Source organism: Astyanax mexicanus, chromosome 4 (genome assembly GCF_023375975.1).
Source record: "Astyanax mexicanus isolate ESR-SI-001 chromosome 4, AstMex3_surface, whole genome shotgun sequence".
Lineage (NCBI taxonomy): Eukaryota > Metazoa > Chordata > Actinopteri > Characiformes > Acestrorhamphidae > Astyanax > Astyanax mexicanus.
Window position 1 is genome coordinate 5,759,641 of NC_064411.1, and position 15,463 is coordinate 5,775,103.

The 15,463-nt window shown below is 37.5% G+C and overlaps 2 protein-coding genes across 3 annotated transcripts in view; one reads left to right on the top strand and one right to left on the bottom strand.

Annotated features, from left to right (window-relative positions):
* The window catches only part of LOC111189733 (NACHT, LRR and PYD domains-containing protein 12-like), a 79,129-nt gene extending 75,907 nt beyond the window's left edge, over positions 1 to 3,222 (top strand). For both annotated transcript variants that reach the window (XM_049477149.1, XM_049477151.1), the window contains exon 11: positions 2,352 to 3,222. In XM_049477149.1, coding sequence (XP_049333106.1) covers positions 2,352 to 2,929 — 578 coding nt within the window. In that variant the 3' untranslated portion in view covers positions 2,930 to 3,222. The remainder of the gene's footprint in view (positions 1 to 2,351) is intronic.
* Positions 1 to 15,463, bottom strand: part of LOC125801455 (zinc finger protein 239-like) — a 331,934-nt gene that overhangs the window by 227,877 nt on the left and 88,594 nt on the right. The gene's annotated exons all lie outside the window — the stretch shown is intronic.

A 15,463-nucleotide genomic window follows, 5' to 3' on the forward strand; every position in this document is an offset into this window, starting at 1 on the left:
GCAAGCTGATTGGCTGTTTCTCCTGAGAGGCGGAACTTAATTCCGGAACCGGCTCCGTGATTGGTCCGGTCTGTCTCCTCATTAATAGCACAGCTGAGCTGAGCGAAACAATATCATTTTTGGGGGGACAAATCCACCTGTTTCTAATATTGGGTGGGACATGTCCCACCCATCCCCCCCGGTTCCTACGCCAATGGTTATAGGCATTCTGCTGTTTGAAAATTTTAACAGATGCTTATTCTCACTCAAATGCTGGAGTTTTATAAACAAAAAATTAAAAGAGGAAAGCACTTTGACTGAACAGGAATTTATTTTATTTCACAAACATTTGAAATACACAGAAATATAAAGCTATATGTTAGCGTTCGTTTCTTATCACCAGGGCAAATTTATTAAAATATAAAATATATTAATTCATTAAATAAAATCTCGTCCAGCGCTCTAAAAAGCTGCAGGCACACGTAGCGAAGTTTGGCAGCGTCCGCACGGCGTGGGATTACCTCTGTTTTCTTAAAGAAAAATTGTTTTAATAAATAACGACGGATCAAGTTTAGTTTAAACTGCAAAACCATGATATAAAACTCAATATAAAAACACCACTGTCATATAACCAAGAGAGACATCAGGCAAAATGCACTTCTCCCCTCTCTCTCTCCCCCTCTTTCTTTCTTTCTCTCTCTTTCGAAACTGAATTCAGAGCAACGCTTAAAATAATATAAAACTCAATTCAGTTAACTAAAATAAGACGAGTGCGGAAACGTTAATTAAATATTGTCAAATATAAATAATAGCTTGAGGTTTTGGTGAGCTTATTTCCATGTTTTGAAACTGAAACTTTTATTACTATCAGGCTTTTTATTCAGAAAGCCTGTATTTGTTTTAAATTAGTTTTTTTTAATGAGTTTATATTTTATATTACTTAAGTTTTTATTTGTATTATTTTATTTATCAAAATAGTTTATATAAATAACTATATCATATATTTTATATATATGTATATATATTTTCCCCCATGATTCCCATGTTCTTAGTTTATTGATATTAATTTTATAATTTCTTATTATTCTTATAATTTTACTTTATTTTCACTACTGTTATTTTTTTTCATAAAATATAAATTCTTTACTTTTTATGTGTCTTTTTATAATCTTTTTCAAATTTCCTATTTTTCCTTTTTTACGCATATATTTTATTCGTGTAGAGTAAATGTCACTTTTTATTTCTATTTTTTTTTTTTATATATTTTTTATCTGTTTTAAACTGTAAATGCTCAGCTGCATTGTAAATGAGGATCCCCCTCCAGTGTAAATAATGGTTGATTGCTTGATTAATATTCAGTGTTGCAAACCCAGTTTTTACATAAACAATAAAGAGAATAGAGAATAAAATAACATTACTCTTCTCTTATATGAGCTGCTGGTGAATCTTCACAGTGTGACGGCGCAGTCCCCCAGCACGCGCTCAGCAGCCCCTCCCCCTGGCCATGGGCGGGGCATGTACAGCGGGAGAGCGTTTGTTCACTCTGTTAGTGCGCACCCAAATACCACCGTCCATCCGGGTGTATCAAACCAAACAGACCAATAAAATACAGAGAACCGTCGCATCCCTAATACACACTAAATATATCACTAAATATATCACTACACACACTAAATATAACACTAAATATAACACTACACACTAAATATATCACTAAATATAACACTACACACTAAATATAACACTAAATATAACACTAAATATATCACTAAATATAACACTACACACTAAATATATCACTAAATATAACACTACACACTAAATATAACACTACACACACTAAATATAACACTAAATATAACACTACACACTAAATATAACACTAAATATAACACTACACACTAAATATAACATTAAATATAACACTACACACTAAATATAACACTAAATATAACACTACACACTAAATATATCACTAAATATAACACTACACACTAAATATAACACTAAATATAACACTACACACTAAATATAACACTAAATATAACACTACACACTAAATATAACACTAAATATAACACTACACACTAAATATATCACTAAATATAACACTACACACTAAATATAACACTAAATATAACACTACACACTAAATATAACACTACACACACTAAATATAACACTAAATATAACACTACACACTAAATATATCACTAAATATAACACTACACACTAAATATATCACTACACACACTAAATATAACACTACACACTAAATATAACACTACACAAACACTAAATATAACACTACACACACACTAAATATAACACTACACACACTAAATACACTCTGTGTGTGTTCTTGTGTTCAGACGGCTGTGATTTCACTCTGGATCTGAACACAGCGCAGCGTTATCTCTCTCTGAGTGAGGAGAACAGGAGGGTGGAGAGGAGAGTGGAGCTGCAGTCGTATCCTGATCATCCAGAGAGATTTGATGGGTATCCGCAGGTTCTGAGTAGAGAGAGAGTTACTGGTGTTACTGGACGCTGTTACTGGGAGGCCGAGTGGAGCGGAGGAGGAGGAGCTGCTGTAGCTCTGAGTTATAAAACCATCAGCAGGAAAGGAGGAGGATCAGACTGTTGGTTTGGAGGGAATATAAACTCCTGGAGTCTGATCTGCTCTGATAACAGTTACTCTGTTCATCACAATAATAACAGAACTGAACTCTCCACTCCTCCCTCCGGCTGTAGGAGAGTAGGAGTGTATGTGGACTGTCCCTCCGGCACTCTGTCCTTCTACAGAGTCTCCTCTGATACACACTCACCCTCACACACACCCTCACACACTCTCACACACTTACATACATTCTACACCACCTTCACTCAGCCCCTCTATGCAGGGTTTGGGGTTGTTTATGGCTCCTCAGTGCGTCTGTGTAAGATAGAATAACTCTGTGTGTAACAGAGATTCGATGTGTGTGTGTGTGTGTGTGTGTGTAGAAGGGAAAATGTGTGTATAAATATAAGAATGTAAATATTTTATATAGATGATTTTGTCATTTTTTCCAGAACTTTTATTTTAATTACTGTTATCTTTATTCACTACTGTTATTATTGTTAATTAATCTTTTATTTTATTGTAAAATTGGTTCATATTAATAAAGCTAAATAAATGAAGAAAGGTGAAGAGGAGTCTGATGATTTTTTGTGTGTTTGGTTTGTGTGGTCAGATTATGGTGGAAGTTGGAGTCGAGTTTGGTGGTGTAATTAACATTTCTGTTTTTTGGTCTTTTGCTTCTTGTAGTTACTTGTCTCGTCTCATCTTGTCTTGTCTCGTCTTGTCCATGACAGCGTCTGCCCCTCAACAAAGCTGCAGTACCGTCCACTGAAGTCGTGTGTCATTCTGTAGTCCTCGTATGGCTTCGAGGTCAAAGGGTTTTTTTCTCTGTAAGGAAAATGAACGAGCTTTTCAAAAACTGTTCTCTATCACATGCTGTAGTAAATAAATACACTAGGGGTGTGACGAGGCACGAGATCTCACGAGATTAAAACTTGATATTTCTCGTCAGGCTTAAAACTGTCTCGCGGGAAGCACGGGTGCAACTACATACTTTTTGAGGTGTATGCAAACAGACTATCGGCGCCCCCTTTATCAAATATCGCCGTATTTTCAGACATGTTTTAACATCAGTGCTAATATCCAGTGCAAGACCTTAAAACCCCTCAAAAATCCTCCTCAGAGAGGTGGTGGGGGGGCTGGGGCGGGGCTTCCCTACTAGCCCACAGTGCTCCGCAAAACCAGCAAGCTGTTTGGCTGTTTCTCCTGAAAGGCGGAACTTTATCCGTGAACTGGCTCTGTGATTCGCATTAAGAGATGTTCCATTCACAGCCTGTCTCCTCACTAATAATCAGTGTTGGGCACGTTACTTTGAAAAAGTAATTAGTTATAGTTACTAGTTACTTCTCCAAAGAAGTAACTGAGTTACTAACTGAGTTACTCCACTATAAAAGTAACTAGTTACCAGTAAAAGTAACTATTGCGTAAAAAAAAAATTAACTAAAGAAAACAAATTATGTAATTACTAATATTATTAGAAAAATAAGAAACGAAAATAAACCCAAAATGTTGACAAAAATATAATCTAACGAATTAAACAAAATAAGAAACAAAAAACTCCACAAGACCGAAAAAAATTACTAAGACTTGTAATACTGAAAAAAAAAACGGAAAAACCAAATAGCATCTGGGGATACAAATTAAACAAACCAAACCACACTCAAAGAAAAAATGTCTATATAAACAAAACAAAAGAATGGACAAAAACAACAATCCATTAAAAAACTCATTAAAACAATCACAGGCTTTCTGCACATAATAATAAAAGTTTTGGTTAGTTTCAGTTTCAAATCATGAAAACAGCTCACCAAAAACTCAACCTATCCTTTATATTTGACAATGTTTGATTAACTTACAGGTCTTTACTTATTTTTATTTAACTGAACTGAGTTATATATATTTTATAATATTTATAGCCTCGCGCTGAATTCAGCTCCGCGCTGCGAGAGAAAGAGAGAGAGAGAGCAGCGCATTTTGCCTGATTTCTCTTTATTAATTATCAGTACATTTGTTGGCTTTAGTGAATTTAATAACATGAATTTAACTACACTTGTCTGACCTTATTTATTAAAATGTTTTTTTTTTTGAAGAGAAATGTTATTCTGCGCGCGCTGCGCCAAGCACCACTTTGCGTGCCTGCAACATTTAAGAGCACTGGATGAGATCTTAATTAAATAATTAATTAATATATTTAATATTTTAATAAATTTTCCCTGGTTATAAGAAACGAATTCTAACGTATAGCTTTATATTTCTGTGTATTTCAAATGTTTTAAGTTTTATATAATTGACGGGCAGCACCAGACGCCGACAATGTGCTTTATTTTTCAGATATAAAAGTATAATTCAGTTAAATAATAGCAAAGTTAAATTAAATAAATTTATGTTTAGTCTTTTAATTTTCCATATCAAAAACTCTTGAAATTCTTACACAGCAGAATGCCTGTCTGCTACAGTTATAGTTAGTTATTTAGCACTGGCCGATTCGAAACGTGTTCGTTTCAAATGTTTACTCCGAGTGGCCAAAACGGTTAAGTTAGGGCTGAGGGTAAGGTGTAGGTATAGAAAGCTCCCGTTTTGCCAATGAACACTCATAACCGTGAGCACTGGTCACAAAAATCTGACGGTGACAGAAAACGGTGTAACACCGCAGCGCCGACGGCGCTAGCTAAAATAACTTAAGGCAGCTAGCTTAGCTAAACACCTGAACTTATGAATAATGCTACTGTTTCTGGAAACTGCGAAATGCCCTGCACAAATATAAACCAAAATGTATAATTTCTGCCTGTGGCAGGTTTAAAACCTTTGGTAGACAGCCTTAAGTCTTTTTAAAGACACCCGCGGAGACCCTGATGTAAACGGTAGCTTACTGTGTGACCCTGTTGATATAACGTTAGTGCTCCTGGATGTTTGCGCTTCAAGTGCTCCTGCATCAGCTCCATTTTGCACATATGGCAGAGGACCACATTGTTGCCCTTTTGCGTGAAATGCTCCCAAACTTTAGATGCCCGCTGGCGTTTTTTTGTAGCTGGAGATTGCTCTCCGGAGTCCATGCTCTCCACAGGCGCCGCCATGTTTATGACGCGCGTTATGCAAATCGATGTATTTTCGTAATCGATGACGTCGATTATGTCGACGCGTCGCCCCAGCCCTAATACTTACCTGGACGTCCAAATGTATGCATGCTTGTCTTATTATCTGTAAATAAACCTACTGAAAAGGATTTAATTGTATACACGCTTTGCAGAGCATCAAATCACAGACCAATCACGTGTGGGGTAAGATCACCAAATGCTCTCCTCAGTCAATCAGATCTGTGCAGACCATTGACAGTATATATTAACTGGACCAAGCCATCCCGCTGATTTCAACGGAGCCAGGTGAGGCCAATCGTGCCACTTCGTGATCGGCTTCTCATGGGGCGTTAACCGGGAAAGTGAGAGACTGCGCAGGCGCCAGCATGACGCGAATCTTCCGCGTGCCGTGCAAACAACCGTACTGTTTATAGGAGCTGCACAGAACTATTCACTCCACAGTGAGAAAAGCTCCATTCCGTCCCAGAATGGGGCTTTTATTGAATAAACAGCAGATAAAAACTAGTATTACTGATATCCAATATTAGTCCACGGATTTACTGAAGAATAGTTTTCTATATAACAAGCATTTAGAAACTCAGTAATAATAAAAATAATAAATGTGTAATATAAATTACAGTTATATCTATACATTTTAATTCTCATAGTCTATCTTACTTCTATTTACCACTTTCTTACTATCTACAATGTATTATAACTGTTAGTAGTAGCATTATATTTGCATAATAAGAGGTTACTTTGACCCTGCTCTCATTCAATCAGCTCTGTACTTTTAAATTAAGAGGAGCAACTTCTCCAAACATTACAGCACTGTATTTTGGGTCGCTGTCTTTTTACGTCATCGTTAGCATAGTTGTACAAACAGATTATTAATCTTATGGATCAAATTGCAGAAAATCCGTTCTTTGTAGAAAAGAACACGGGTCGTGTCATAATTGAAAACGGCTTGGAAATACATTTATTATTGGTTCAAAGACACCCCGAAATGAATGGAAGTGAATGGATAGCTTTGCTCAAATGGTCCTCTCATCCCTCAGCAGCACACTTCCGGTGGCACGTTTTGGAAGGGAAAAGCTGGGGGCCTGGTGCAGACGCGGTAAGGAAAAAAATAAATAAATAAACACACCGCTCCTCACGCGGGATCGAACCCGTGTTGTCAGGGTCGTGGTCCCGCTGCTCCGGCTGTTGAATTGGGACGCGGCCATGAAAAAAACGCCTTTATAAGGAGATAGGGAGCCAGAGAACGGGTGGAAACTAAAGTCACGCCGAGCGCGTTAACACAAGTTAACAATCGGTCCAGACCTTCTCTAACTGGGCCATACTGAATTCTAATTAAATACCCCTGATATAGAAGATGCTTCAGCTACTTTTAAGTTGTATGTCTGGCTGCATTTTGGCTCCAGTGGAAACAATAAACGGTAACAGAGTGACCAACAAGACACAAACCATATGTTAATACTGTAAGTAAATCCTACACGTGACTGTTTCATAGGCAGTTGTACTAATCCCTTAGCTCTGTACTGTATTTAAAAAATGTTCTGTCTCTGTTTGCACTTCAAGCATAGTCTTAATATGACTGGTTGTGGTTATGAATAGTTAAATTACAAGAGATTTAGGAGAAAAAACACAAACCCTAGTCTTAATAAGACTGGTTGTGGTTTGCACTTATTGTTTGCACTATATAAGACCTAGAATAGTTTTATTTGAATTATTTATTCTTATTTCTATTTCTTATAGAATCAATGTGTGAGAGAAACCAGTCTGTTAAGTTTGCGTTATATGATTTTGTCAAATAAAACTTTTATTTTTTAAATCACGTCTTGTCTCGTTCTCGTGAACCCAGTATCATGTCTCGTCATATTAGTGTCTCGTCACACCCCTACTGACAACTCAAATAGTCGTGTAGTCTGAACCTGGCAAAACAGGAGCACGTTCAGTAAATATGTGCTACGTGTTGGTCTGCGGGATGCGCCAGTAATCAAGGTAAGACCAAGGTTAATTCTGTTTTTTCTCTCATTCAGTGTTTCTAAAGCACATAAAAGATCACATTCTTAGTAAATTTATCTCACTCGCATTTAGTGAACAAGTTATCTGTAAAATTCCCCACTGATTATTCTATTCCACCTTAAATCTATCTTAAATGTGCAGCTCGAAATTTCTATCCGATTAATCGAGCTTGTATTTAATACAAGCTTGTTTTTGGTTGCACTTGAACCCTAAAGGTTTAAGTAAAACCAAAATAAAGGTAAACAGTTTTGAACCATCTCTGTGATTTTTTAGCCCATAATCGCCCAGCTCTAGTTTGAAAATAGAATTTGCAGTACATGTAGTGTCCAAAGTATTTACCGTTTTGCCAGCCACCATCTTGCTGACATCTTGAAGGTTGGTCTTCTTATCTGCTGGAGGATTCCTAACACCAAACATCAATGCAGTTACCGTCACATCAGTTCTGTTGTTTATCAGCACATCAAAGTCTGACGTTCCCTTTAAACCTGACAAACAAACAAGCATATTAGGACAACACATTGATAAACAGGGATACATTTGTATATGACAGAATCACTCACTTTGGGTTTTTTTCACGTTCCTAAAGGAGAGCGCAGTCCTGTTCTCTTCAGCCTCCAAGAATCTGTGCCTCTTCGTAGGGCTGAAGATCACAGCATGGTGAAATTCCTCTCGCCCGGTCTGCAGCACCGCAATGAATGAATTCTGTTTGCTGAAAACTTCACTGGTGACACGTGGTGAATAAAGCCGGAAACTGTCTCAGTTTCTTCTTTAGGTCTTTTTGTGGGACTTGCCATCTTTACAGTTAGCAATGCTAAGCGTCCTGGAATAACAACGTCTTGTAGTCCTAGAAAATAAGCAGACAGGAGCCTTTTAAAATCTGCAACTGAGCACTTGTTTAGACCTATCCAACAAAAAATACCATCTACTGTCTTGCCAATGTTGGATAGGTCTGAACAAGGGCCCAAACAAAAAGTTCACATACATTTACCAAGAAAATGCACTTCCTATACATTCATAAGAAAGCTAATTTCAACTTCTCATAAAACGTAAGCCTGTTCATCACAATTCACATCTCAAATATATATATATATATATAATTTCAGAAATCATATTGATTAATAATATTTAGTAGTATAACCATGATTTATAACCCACATTGAAAACCTCGGGAATGTAATTAACAGGAAGATGGATGGTCACAACACACAAAACAATCAAAGTTGAACTGCTTGAATCTTTGAGCCTGAAACAGCATAACGTCACCCAAAAGCAGTGTAAGACTGGTGGTGAACATGCCAACACACATGAAAGCTGTGATTATAAAAAATTTGCTTTATTTAAGATCTGAAAGCACAGCATCTTTTTCCTTTTTTTTGACCATTTTACATTTTTTGCAAAGAAACGCTGTAAAGAATAATATTTTTATTTAGAATTTAGAAAATGTTGTCAAAAGCTTTCGTAACAAATTTATTAACTGACACATAAATATAAATAGTAGAATCAGAGAAACGAATAATTTTGAGGTGGTCTCATTTTTTTCCGAAGCTGTGTGTGTGTGTGTGTTTGTGTGTGTATATATATATATATATATATATATATATATATATATATATATATATATTCGCACACACAAATATACTGAATACGGAGTATGTGTAATAGTGTGTGTATGTATGTATGTATGTATGTGTGTATATATATATATATATATACACACATACATACATACATACATACACACACACACACACACACACACACACTGTTACACATACTCCGTATTCAGTATATTTAATTGACCAAATCATGAAACTTTTGTTTAATCTTGGGCCCTATCGTACACCCCGCGCAAGCCGTGTAGCGTGGCTCGTTGCCATCGTACACCCCGTCAACAGTCTATTTTTCCGCCTTGCGCACGCGTCCTTAAAATAGCAATGGACTTCTAGAATATATTAACGCCGATGGGCGTGGTGGTCTGGAAATGACGTGTTTTCAGGTAAATTTATGGTGTGTTTCTATCTTGGCGGCGGAAAAACGCGTTGCGCGATTGATCCTTTGAAAGGACGTCGAAATTCAATGGTCAGTCGCACAACCAGAGCTGAATCATGATCATCCTGCGCCCTGCGCTCTAAAAAAATCCATACCATCACTTCCTTACCACAGTAAAAAAAAAACTTACCCAGAGCCTTCAGCAATTAACTATTAAAATAAAATATACTTAAAAATCTGCATGACAGTTATAAGGACTTATATTTATGTTCAGTATGCAGACTTAATAACTGTAGCTTAATATAGCAGACACATGCATTCTGCTGTTTGAGAATTTTAACAGATGCTTATTCTCACTCAAACGCTGGAGTTTTAGAAACAAAAAATAAACATAATGGACAAATCATATATATATGAAAAATAAAGCACATTGTCACCCTGGCCTCTGTGGCTGTCCGTCAATTATATACAACTTAAAACTTTTAAAATACACAGAAATATAAAGCTATATGTTAGCGTTCGTTTCTTTTCACCAGGGCAAATTTATTAAAATATTAAATATATTAATTCATTAATGAAAATCTGGTCCAGCGTTCAAAAAAGACCGCAGGTGCGCGCAGCGTGTTTGGCAGCGCACGGCGCGGGATTACCTCTGTTTTCTTAAAAAAGTCTTTTAATAAATAAGGTCGTATCAAGTGTACTAAAATTAATAGTATAAACTCACTATATTTAAAGATAATTAATCAAAAGAAATTAGGCAAAATGCGCTGCGCCTCTCTCTCTCTCTCTCTCTCTCTCTCTCTCTTTCGCAGCAAAGAGCTGAATTCAGCGCAAGGCAACAAATAATATAGACTCAGTTTAGTTAAATTAATTAAGATGAGTGAGGACCTGTAAAGTTAATCAAATATTGTCAAATATAAAGGAAAGGTTGAGGGTTTGATGAGCTGTTTCAATGATTTGAAACTGAAACAAACTGAAACTGAAACTTTTATTAGATAATTGCATATATGGTCCTGTAAGTATTACACTATAAAATCTAATGAGTTGCATGGTGAACTAAAACGGTTTGAGGAAACCCATAGCAGAAACAGGTTTATGGAAGTTAGATGGGGAAGTGGTTATATGCATTATTCCCAGGAACCAATAAGAAAGATGTAAATTGTCCAAAAATAGGGCACCCTAAAGGTCTTAATATTTCATTGAAACAACTGATCACTCCAGTCAGTATAACTCAGTTCATCAATTAACATCAGTGCTAATATCCAGTGCAAGACCTTAAAACCCCTCAAAAATCCTCCTCAGAGAGGTGGTGGGGGGGGCTGGGGCGGGGCTTCCCTAGTAGCCCACAGTGCTCCGCAAAACCAGCAAGCTGTTTGGCTGTTTCTCCTGAAAGGCGGAACTTTATCCGTGAACTGGCTCTGTGATTCGCATTAAGAGATGTTCCATTCACAGCCTGTCTCCTCACTAATAATCAGTGTTGGGCACGTTACATTGAAAAAGTAATTAGTTATAGTTACTAGTTACTTCTCCAAAGAAGTAACTGAGTTACTAACTGAGTTACTCCACTATAAAAGTAACTAGTTACCAGTAAAAGTAACTATTGCGTTACTTGCCCCGAAAAAAAAAATAACTAAAGAAAATAAATTATGTAATTACTATAATTATTAGAAAAATAAGAAACGAAAATAAACCCAAAATGTTGACAAAAATATAATCTAACGAATTAAACAAAATAAGAAACAAAAAACTCCACAAGACCGAAAAAAATTACTAAGACTTGTAATACTGAAAAAAAAACCCGGAAAAACCAAATAGCATCTGGGGATACAAATTAAACAAACCAAACCACACTCAAAAAAAAAATGTCTATATAAACAAAACAAAAGAATGGACAAAAACAACAATCCATTAAAAAACTCATTAAAACAATCACAGGCTTTCTGCGCATAATAATAAAAGTTTTGGTTAGTTTCAGTTTCAAATCATGAAAACAGCTCACCAAAAACTCAACCTATCCTTTATATTTGACAATATTTGATTAACTTACAGGTCCTTACTTATTTTTATTTAACTGAACTGAGTTATATATATTTTATAATGTTTATAGCCTCGCGCTGAATTCAGCTCCGCGCTGCGAGAGAAAGAGAGAGAGAGAGAGAGAGAGAGAGGCGCAGCGCATTTTGCCTGATTTCTCTTTATTAATTATCAGTACATTTGTTGGCTTTAGTGAATTTAATAACATGAATTTAACTACACTTGTCTGACCTTATTTATTAAAATGTTTTTCTTTTTGAAGAGAAATGTTATTCTGCGCGCGCTGCGCCAAGCACCACTTTGCGTGCCTGCAACATTTAAGAGCACTGGATGAGATCTTAATTAAATAATTAATTAATATATTTAATATTTTAATAAATTTTCCCTGGTTATAAGAAACGAATTCTAACGTATAGCTTCATATTTCTGTGTATTTCAAATGTTTTAAGTTTTATATAATTGACGGGCAGCACCAGACGCCGACAATGTGCTTTATTTTTCAGATATAAAAGTATAATTCAGTTAAATAATAGCAAAGTTAAATTAAATAAATTTATGTTTAGTCTTTTAATTTTCCATATCAAAAACTCTTGAAACTCTTACACAGCAGAATGCCTGTCTGCTACAGTTATAGTTACAGTTATTTAGTCTGTGTACTAAACATAAATATAAATCCTTATAACTGACAGAAATAAATATAACTAATAATAAACTATAGTTACTGTGCAGATTTGAAAGTATATTTTATTTTTATAGTTGATTGCTGAAGGCTCTGGGTGAGCTTTATTTTTCTGTGGTAAAGAAGGGGGATCACTCCGCCGCCAAGATAGAAACACTCCAGAAATTTACCTGAACACATGTCATTTACAGACCACCACGCCCATCAGCGTTAAATTTATCCAAAAGTCCAACTCTATTTTAAGGACGCGTGCCAGGCCTAAAAATAGACTGTTGACGGGTGGCAACGCACCACCCTACACGCCTTGCGCGGGGTGTGTGATAGGGCCCTTTGTCTGTTAAAAAAAAGGTCATTCAGCTGCTAAAGTAACGTGCAGTAACAGGGTGTCTGAAATGGTAACGGCGTTATAGTTACAGTAATTAGTTAGATTACTCGTTACTGAAAAAAGTAACGGCGTTAGTGTTAATGCCGTTTATTATAAAGCCGTTACTACCATCACTGCTAATAATACAGCTGAGCTGAGCGAAACGATTCGGGGCTACTGAAAGCCCAGGCCAGGTGACGCCCCTGTGTATTATCATACATGAACAAACAGCTCTTACAGAAAATACCGACTAGAAATATTTTTCCGGCATCGATTTGGCGCCCCCTCTAGTGCAGCGCCCCTATGCGTCGCATATGCTGCATACCCCCTTTTTGCGCCACTGGCGGGAAGAAAAAACTGTTTAGTGTGGTGTGATGACGTCAGGCCCCTGAACACATCATCATCTACCAAGAACCCCATGTACATTTTATCTACACAGAGAATCTATAACAAACACAGTACTTACCTGAATCCTGTAAAAATGGCGGCGCACGAGCCACCCGGGTCCTGATGGTCTGGGTGGAGACCAAGGGGTGTTCTGGGGCAGGGGAGCCTGGGGGTACCTGTGTAAAATAAAACATACAAAATAATGCATTAACATTGTAAAATAATTATTAATACTTACTAGGGCTGTCCCTAACAATTATTCTTTAAACGATTATTCTAACGATTATTTTTTACGATTAGTCGACTAATCTATTTATTGAGAAACATATTTAAATAATTATTATTTTACGTTTTAAAGCAAACGATAAATTATTATATTTATATATAATAACAACAACAACAACAACACAAGCCTACTAAACCAAACCCCACACTTATAATCACTTACATGTACAGCACGTTGGTCAGATCTATAACGCTAAAAATGGATAAGCTCCCATACACCACAACCGTGTGTTGCACTGTTTTCTGTGACCGCTAGATTTTGTGACCACGGGCAAGTAGTTCTCAGCAGACCGGTGCACTGGCCGATTCGAAACGTGTTCGTTTCAAATGTTTACTCCGAGTGGCCAAAACGGTTAAGTTAGGGCTGAGGGTAAGGTGTAGGTATAGAAAGCTCCCGTTTTGCCAATGAACGCTCATAACCGTGAGCACTGGTCACAAAATTCTGACGGTGACAGAAAACGGTGTAACACCGCAGCGCCGACGGCGCTAGCTAAAATAACTTAAGGCAGCTAGCTTAGCTAAACACCTGAACTTATGAATAATGCTACTGTTTCTGGAAACTGCGAAATGCCATGCACAAATATAAACCAAAAATTTATAATTTCTGCCTGTGGCAAGTTTAAAACCTTTGGTAGACAGCCTTAAGTCTTTTTAAGGACACCCGCGGAGACCCTGATGTAAACGGTAACTTACTGTGTGACCCTGTTGATATAACGTTAGTGCTCCTGGATGTTTGAGCTTCAAGTGCTCCTGCATAGCAGTTGTGCTACTGTGATAGACCAGCTCCATTTTGCACATATGGCAGAGGACCACATTGTTGCCCTTTTGCGTGAAATGCTCCCAAACTTTAGATGCCCACTGGCGTTTTTTTGTAGCTGGAGATTGCTCTCCGTAGTCCATGCTCTCCACAGGCGCCGCCATGTTTACGACGCCCCGACGCGGGTTATGCAAATCGATGTATTTTCGTAATCGATGACGTCGATTATGTCGACGCGTCGCCCCAGCCCTAATACTTACCTGGACGTCCAAATGTATGCATGCTTGTCTTATTATCTGTAAATATGTAAATATTGTATAATAACTGTCATGTATAGTTGTCTTACCCACCTGCCCACTAGTTAATTGCTTGTTGGTTTAGCCGGAGGTGGGCTAAAAGTATTTAAGGGCAGGCTGGTACACTATTGGGGGGTCACACACTGGTTAAGCGTGGCTGGTATGTCGACGAGAGTTTTATTGAGATGTTCATTTAGCATTTTGGTGGTAGCTGCCAATCCACCTTTAACTCCTACCAGTGGACAGTGAGTAAATAGTGTGTAAATATTGTACATTTCGTTTTGTTTTTGGTTTTGGGTGCTTCGTTTGTCACAATAAACTCTTTGAAAGGGATACTACCTGGTTCCAGACTGTTTTTACGTCTCTGCATCACCTCTCTCCGGTAACCTCCTGACCACTTGTCCTCACACTACCACAGTGGACTTTTTAAAAGGGATCTGGCAACACAGTAGCGATACCAGGGAGTGTGTGGCTGAGGAGTAAGAGCAGCTCTCAGCAGAAGAGGAAAATTCGGGTATTTGCATAGAATGGGCGGACTACGGTCCGGGTCCGGACCCAAACCTACTGAAAAGGATTTAATTGTATACACGCTTTGCAGAGCATCAAATCACAGACCAATCACGTGTGGGGTAAGATCACCAAATGCTCTCCTCAGTCAATCAGATCTGTGCAGACCATTGACAGTATATATTAACTGGACCAAGCCATCCCGCTGATTTCAACGGAGCCAGTTGAGGCCAATCGTGTCACTTCCTGCTCGGCTTCTCGTGGGGTGTTAACCGGGAAAGTGAGAGACTGCGCAGGCGCCAGCATGACGCGAATCTTCCGCGTGCCGTGCAAACAACCGTACTGTTTATAGGAGCTGCACAGAACTATTCACTCCACAGTGAGAAAAGCTCCATTCCGTCCCAGAATGGGGCTTTTATTGAATAAACAGCAGATAAAAACTAGTATTACTGATATCCAATATTAGT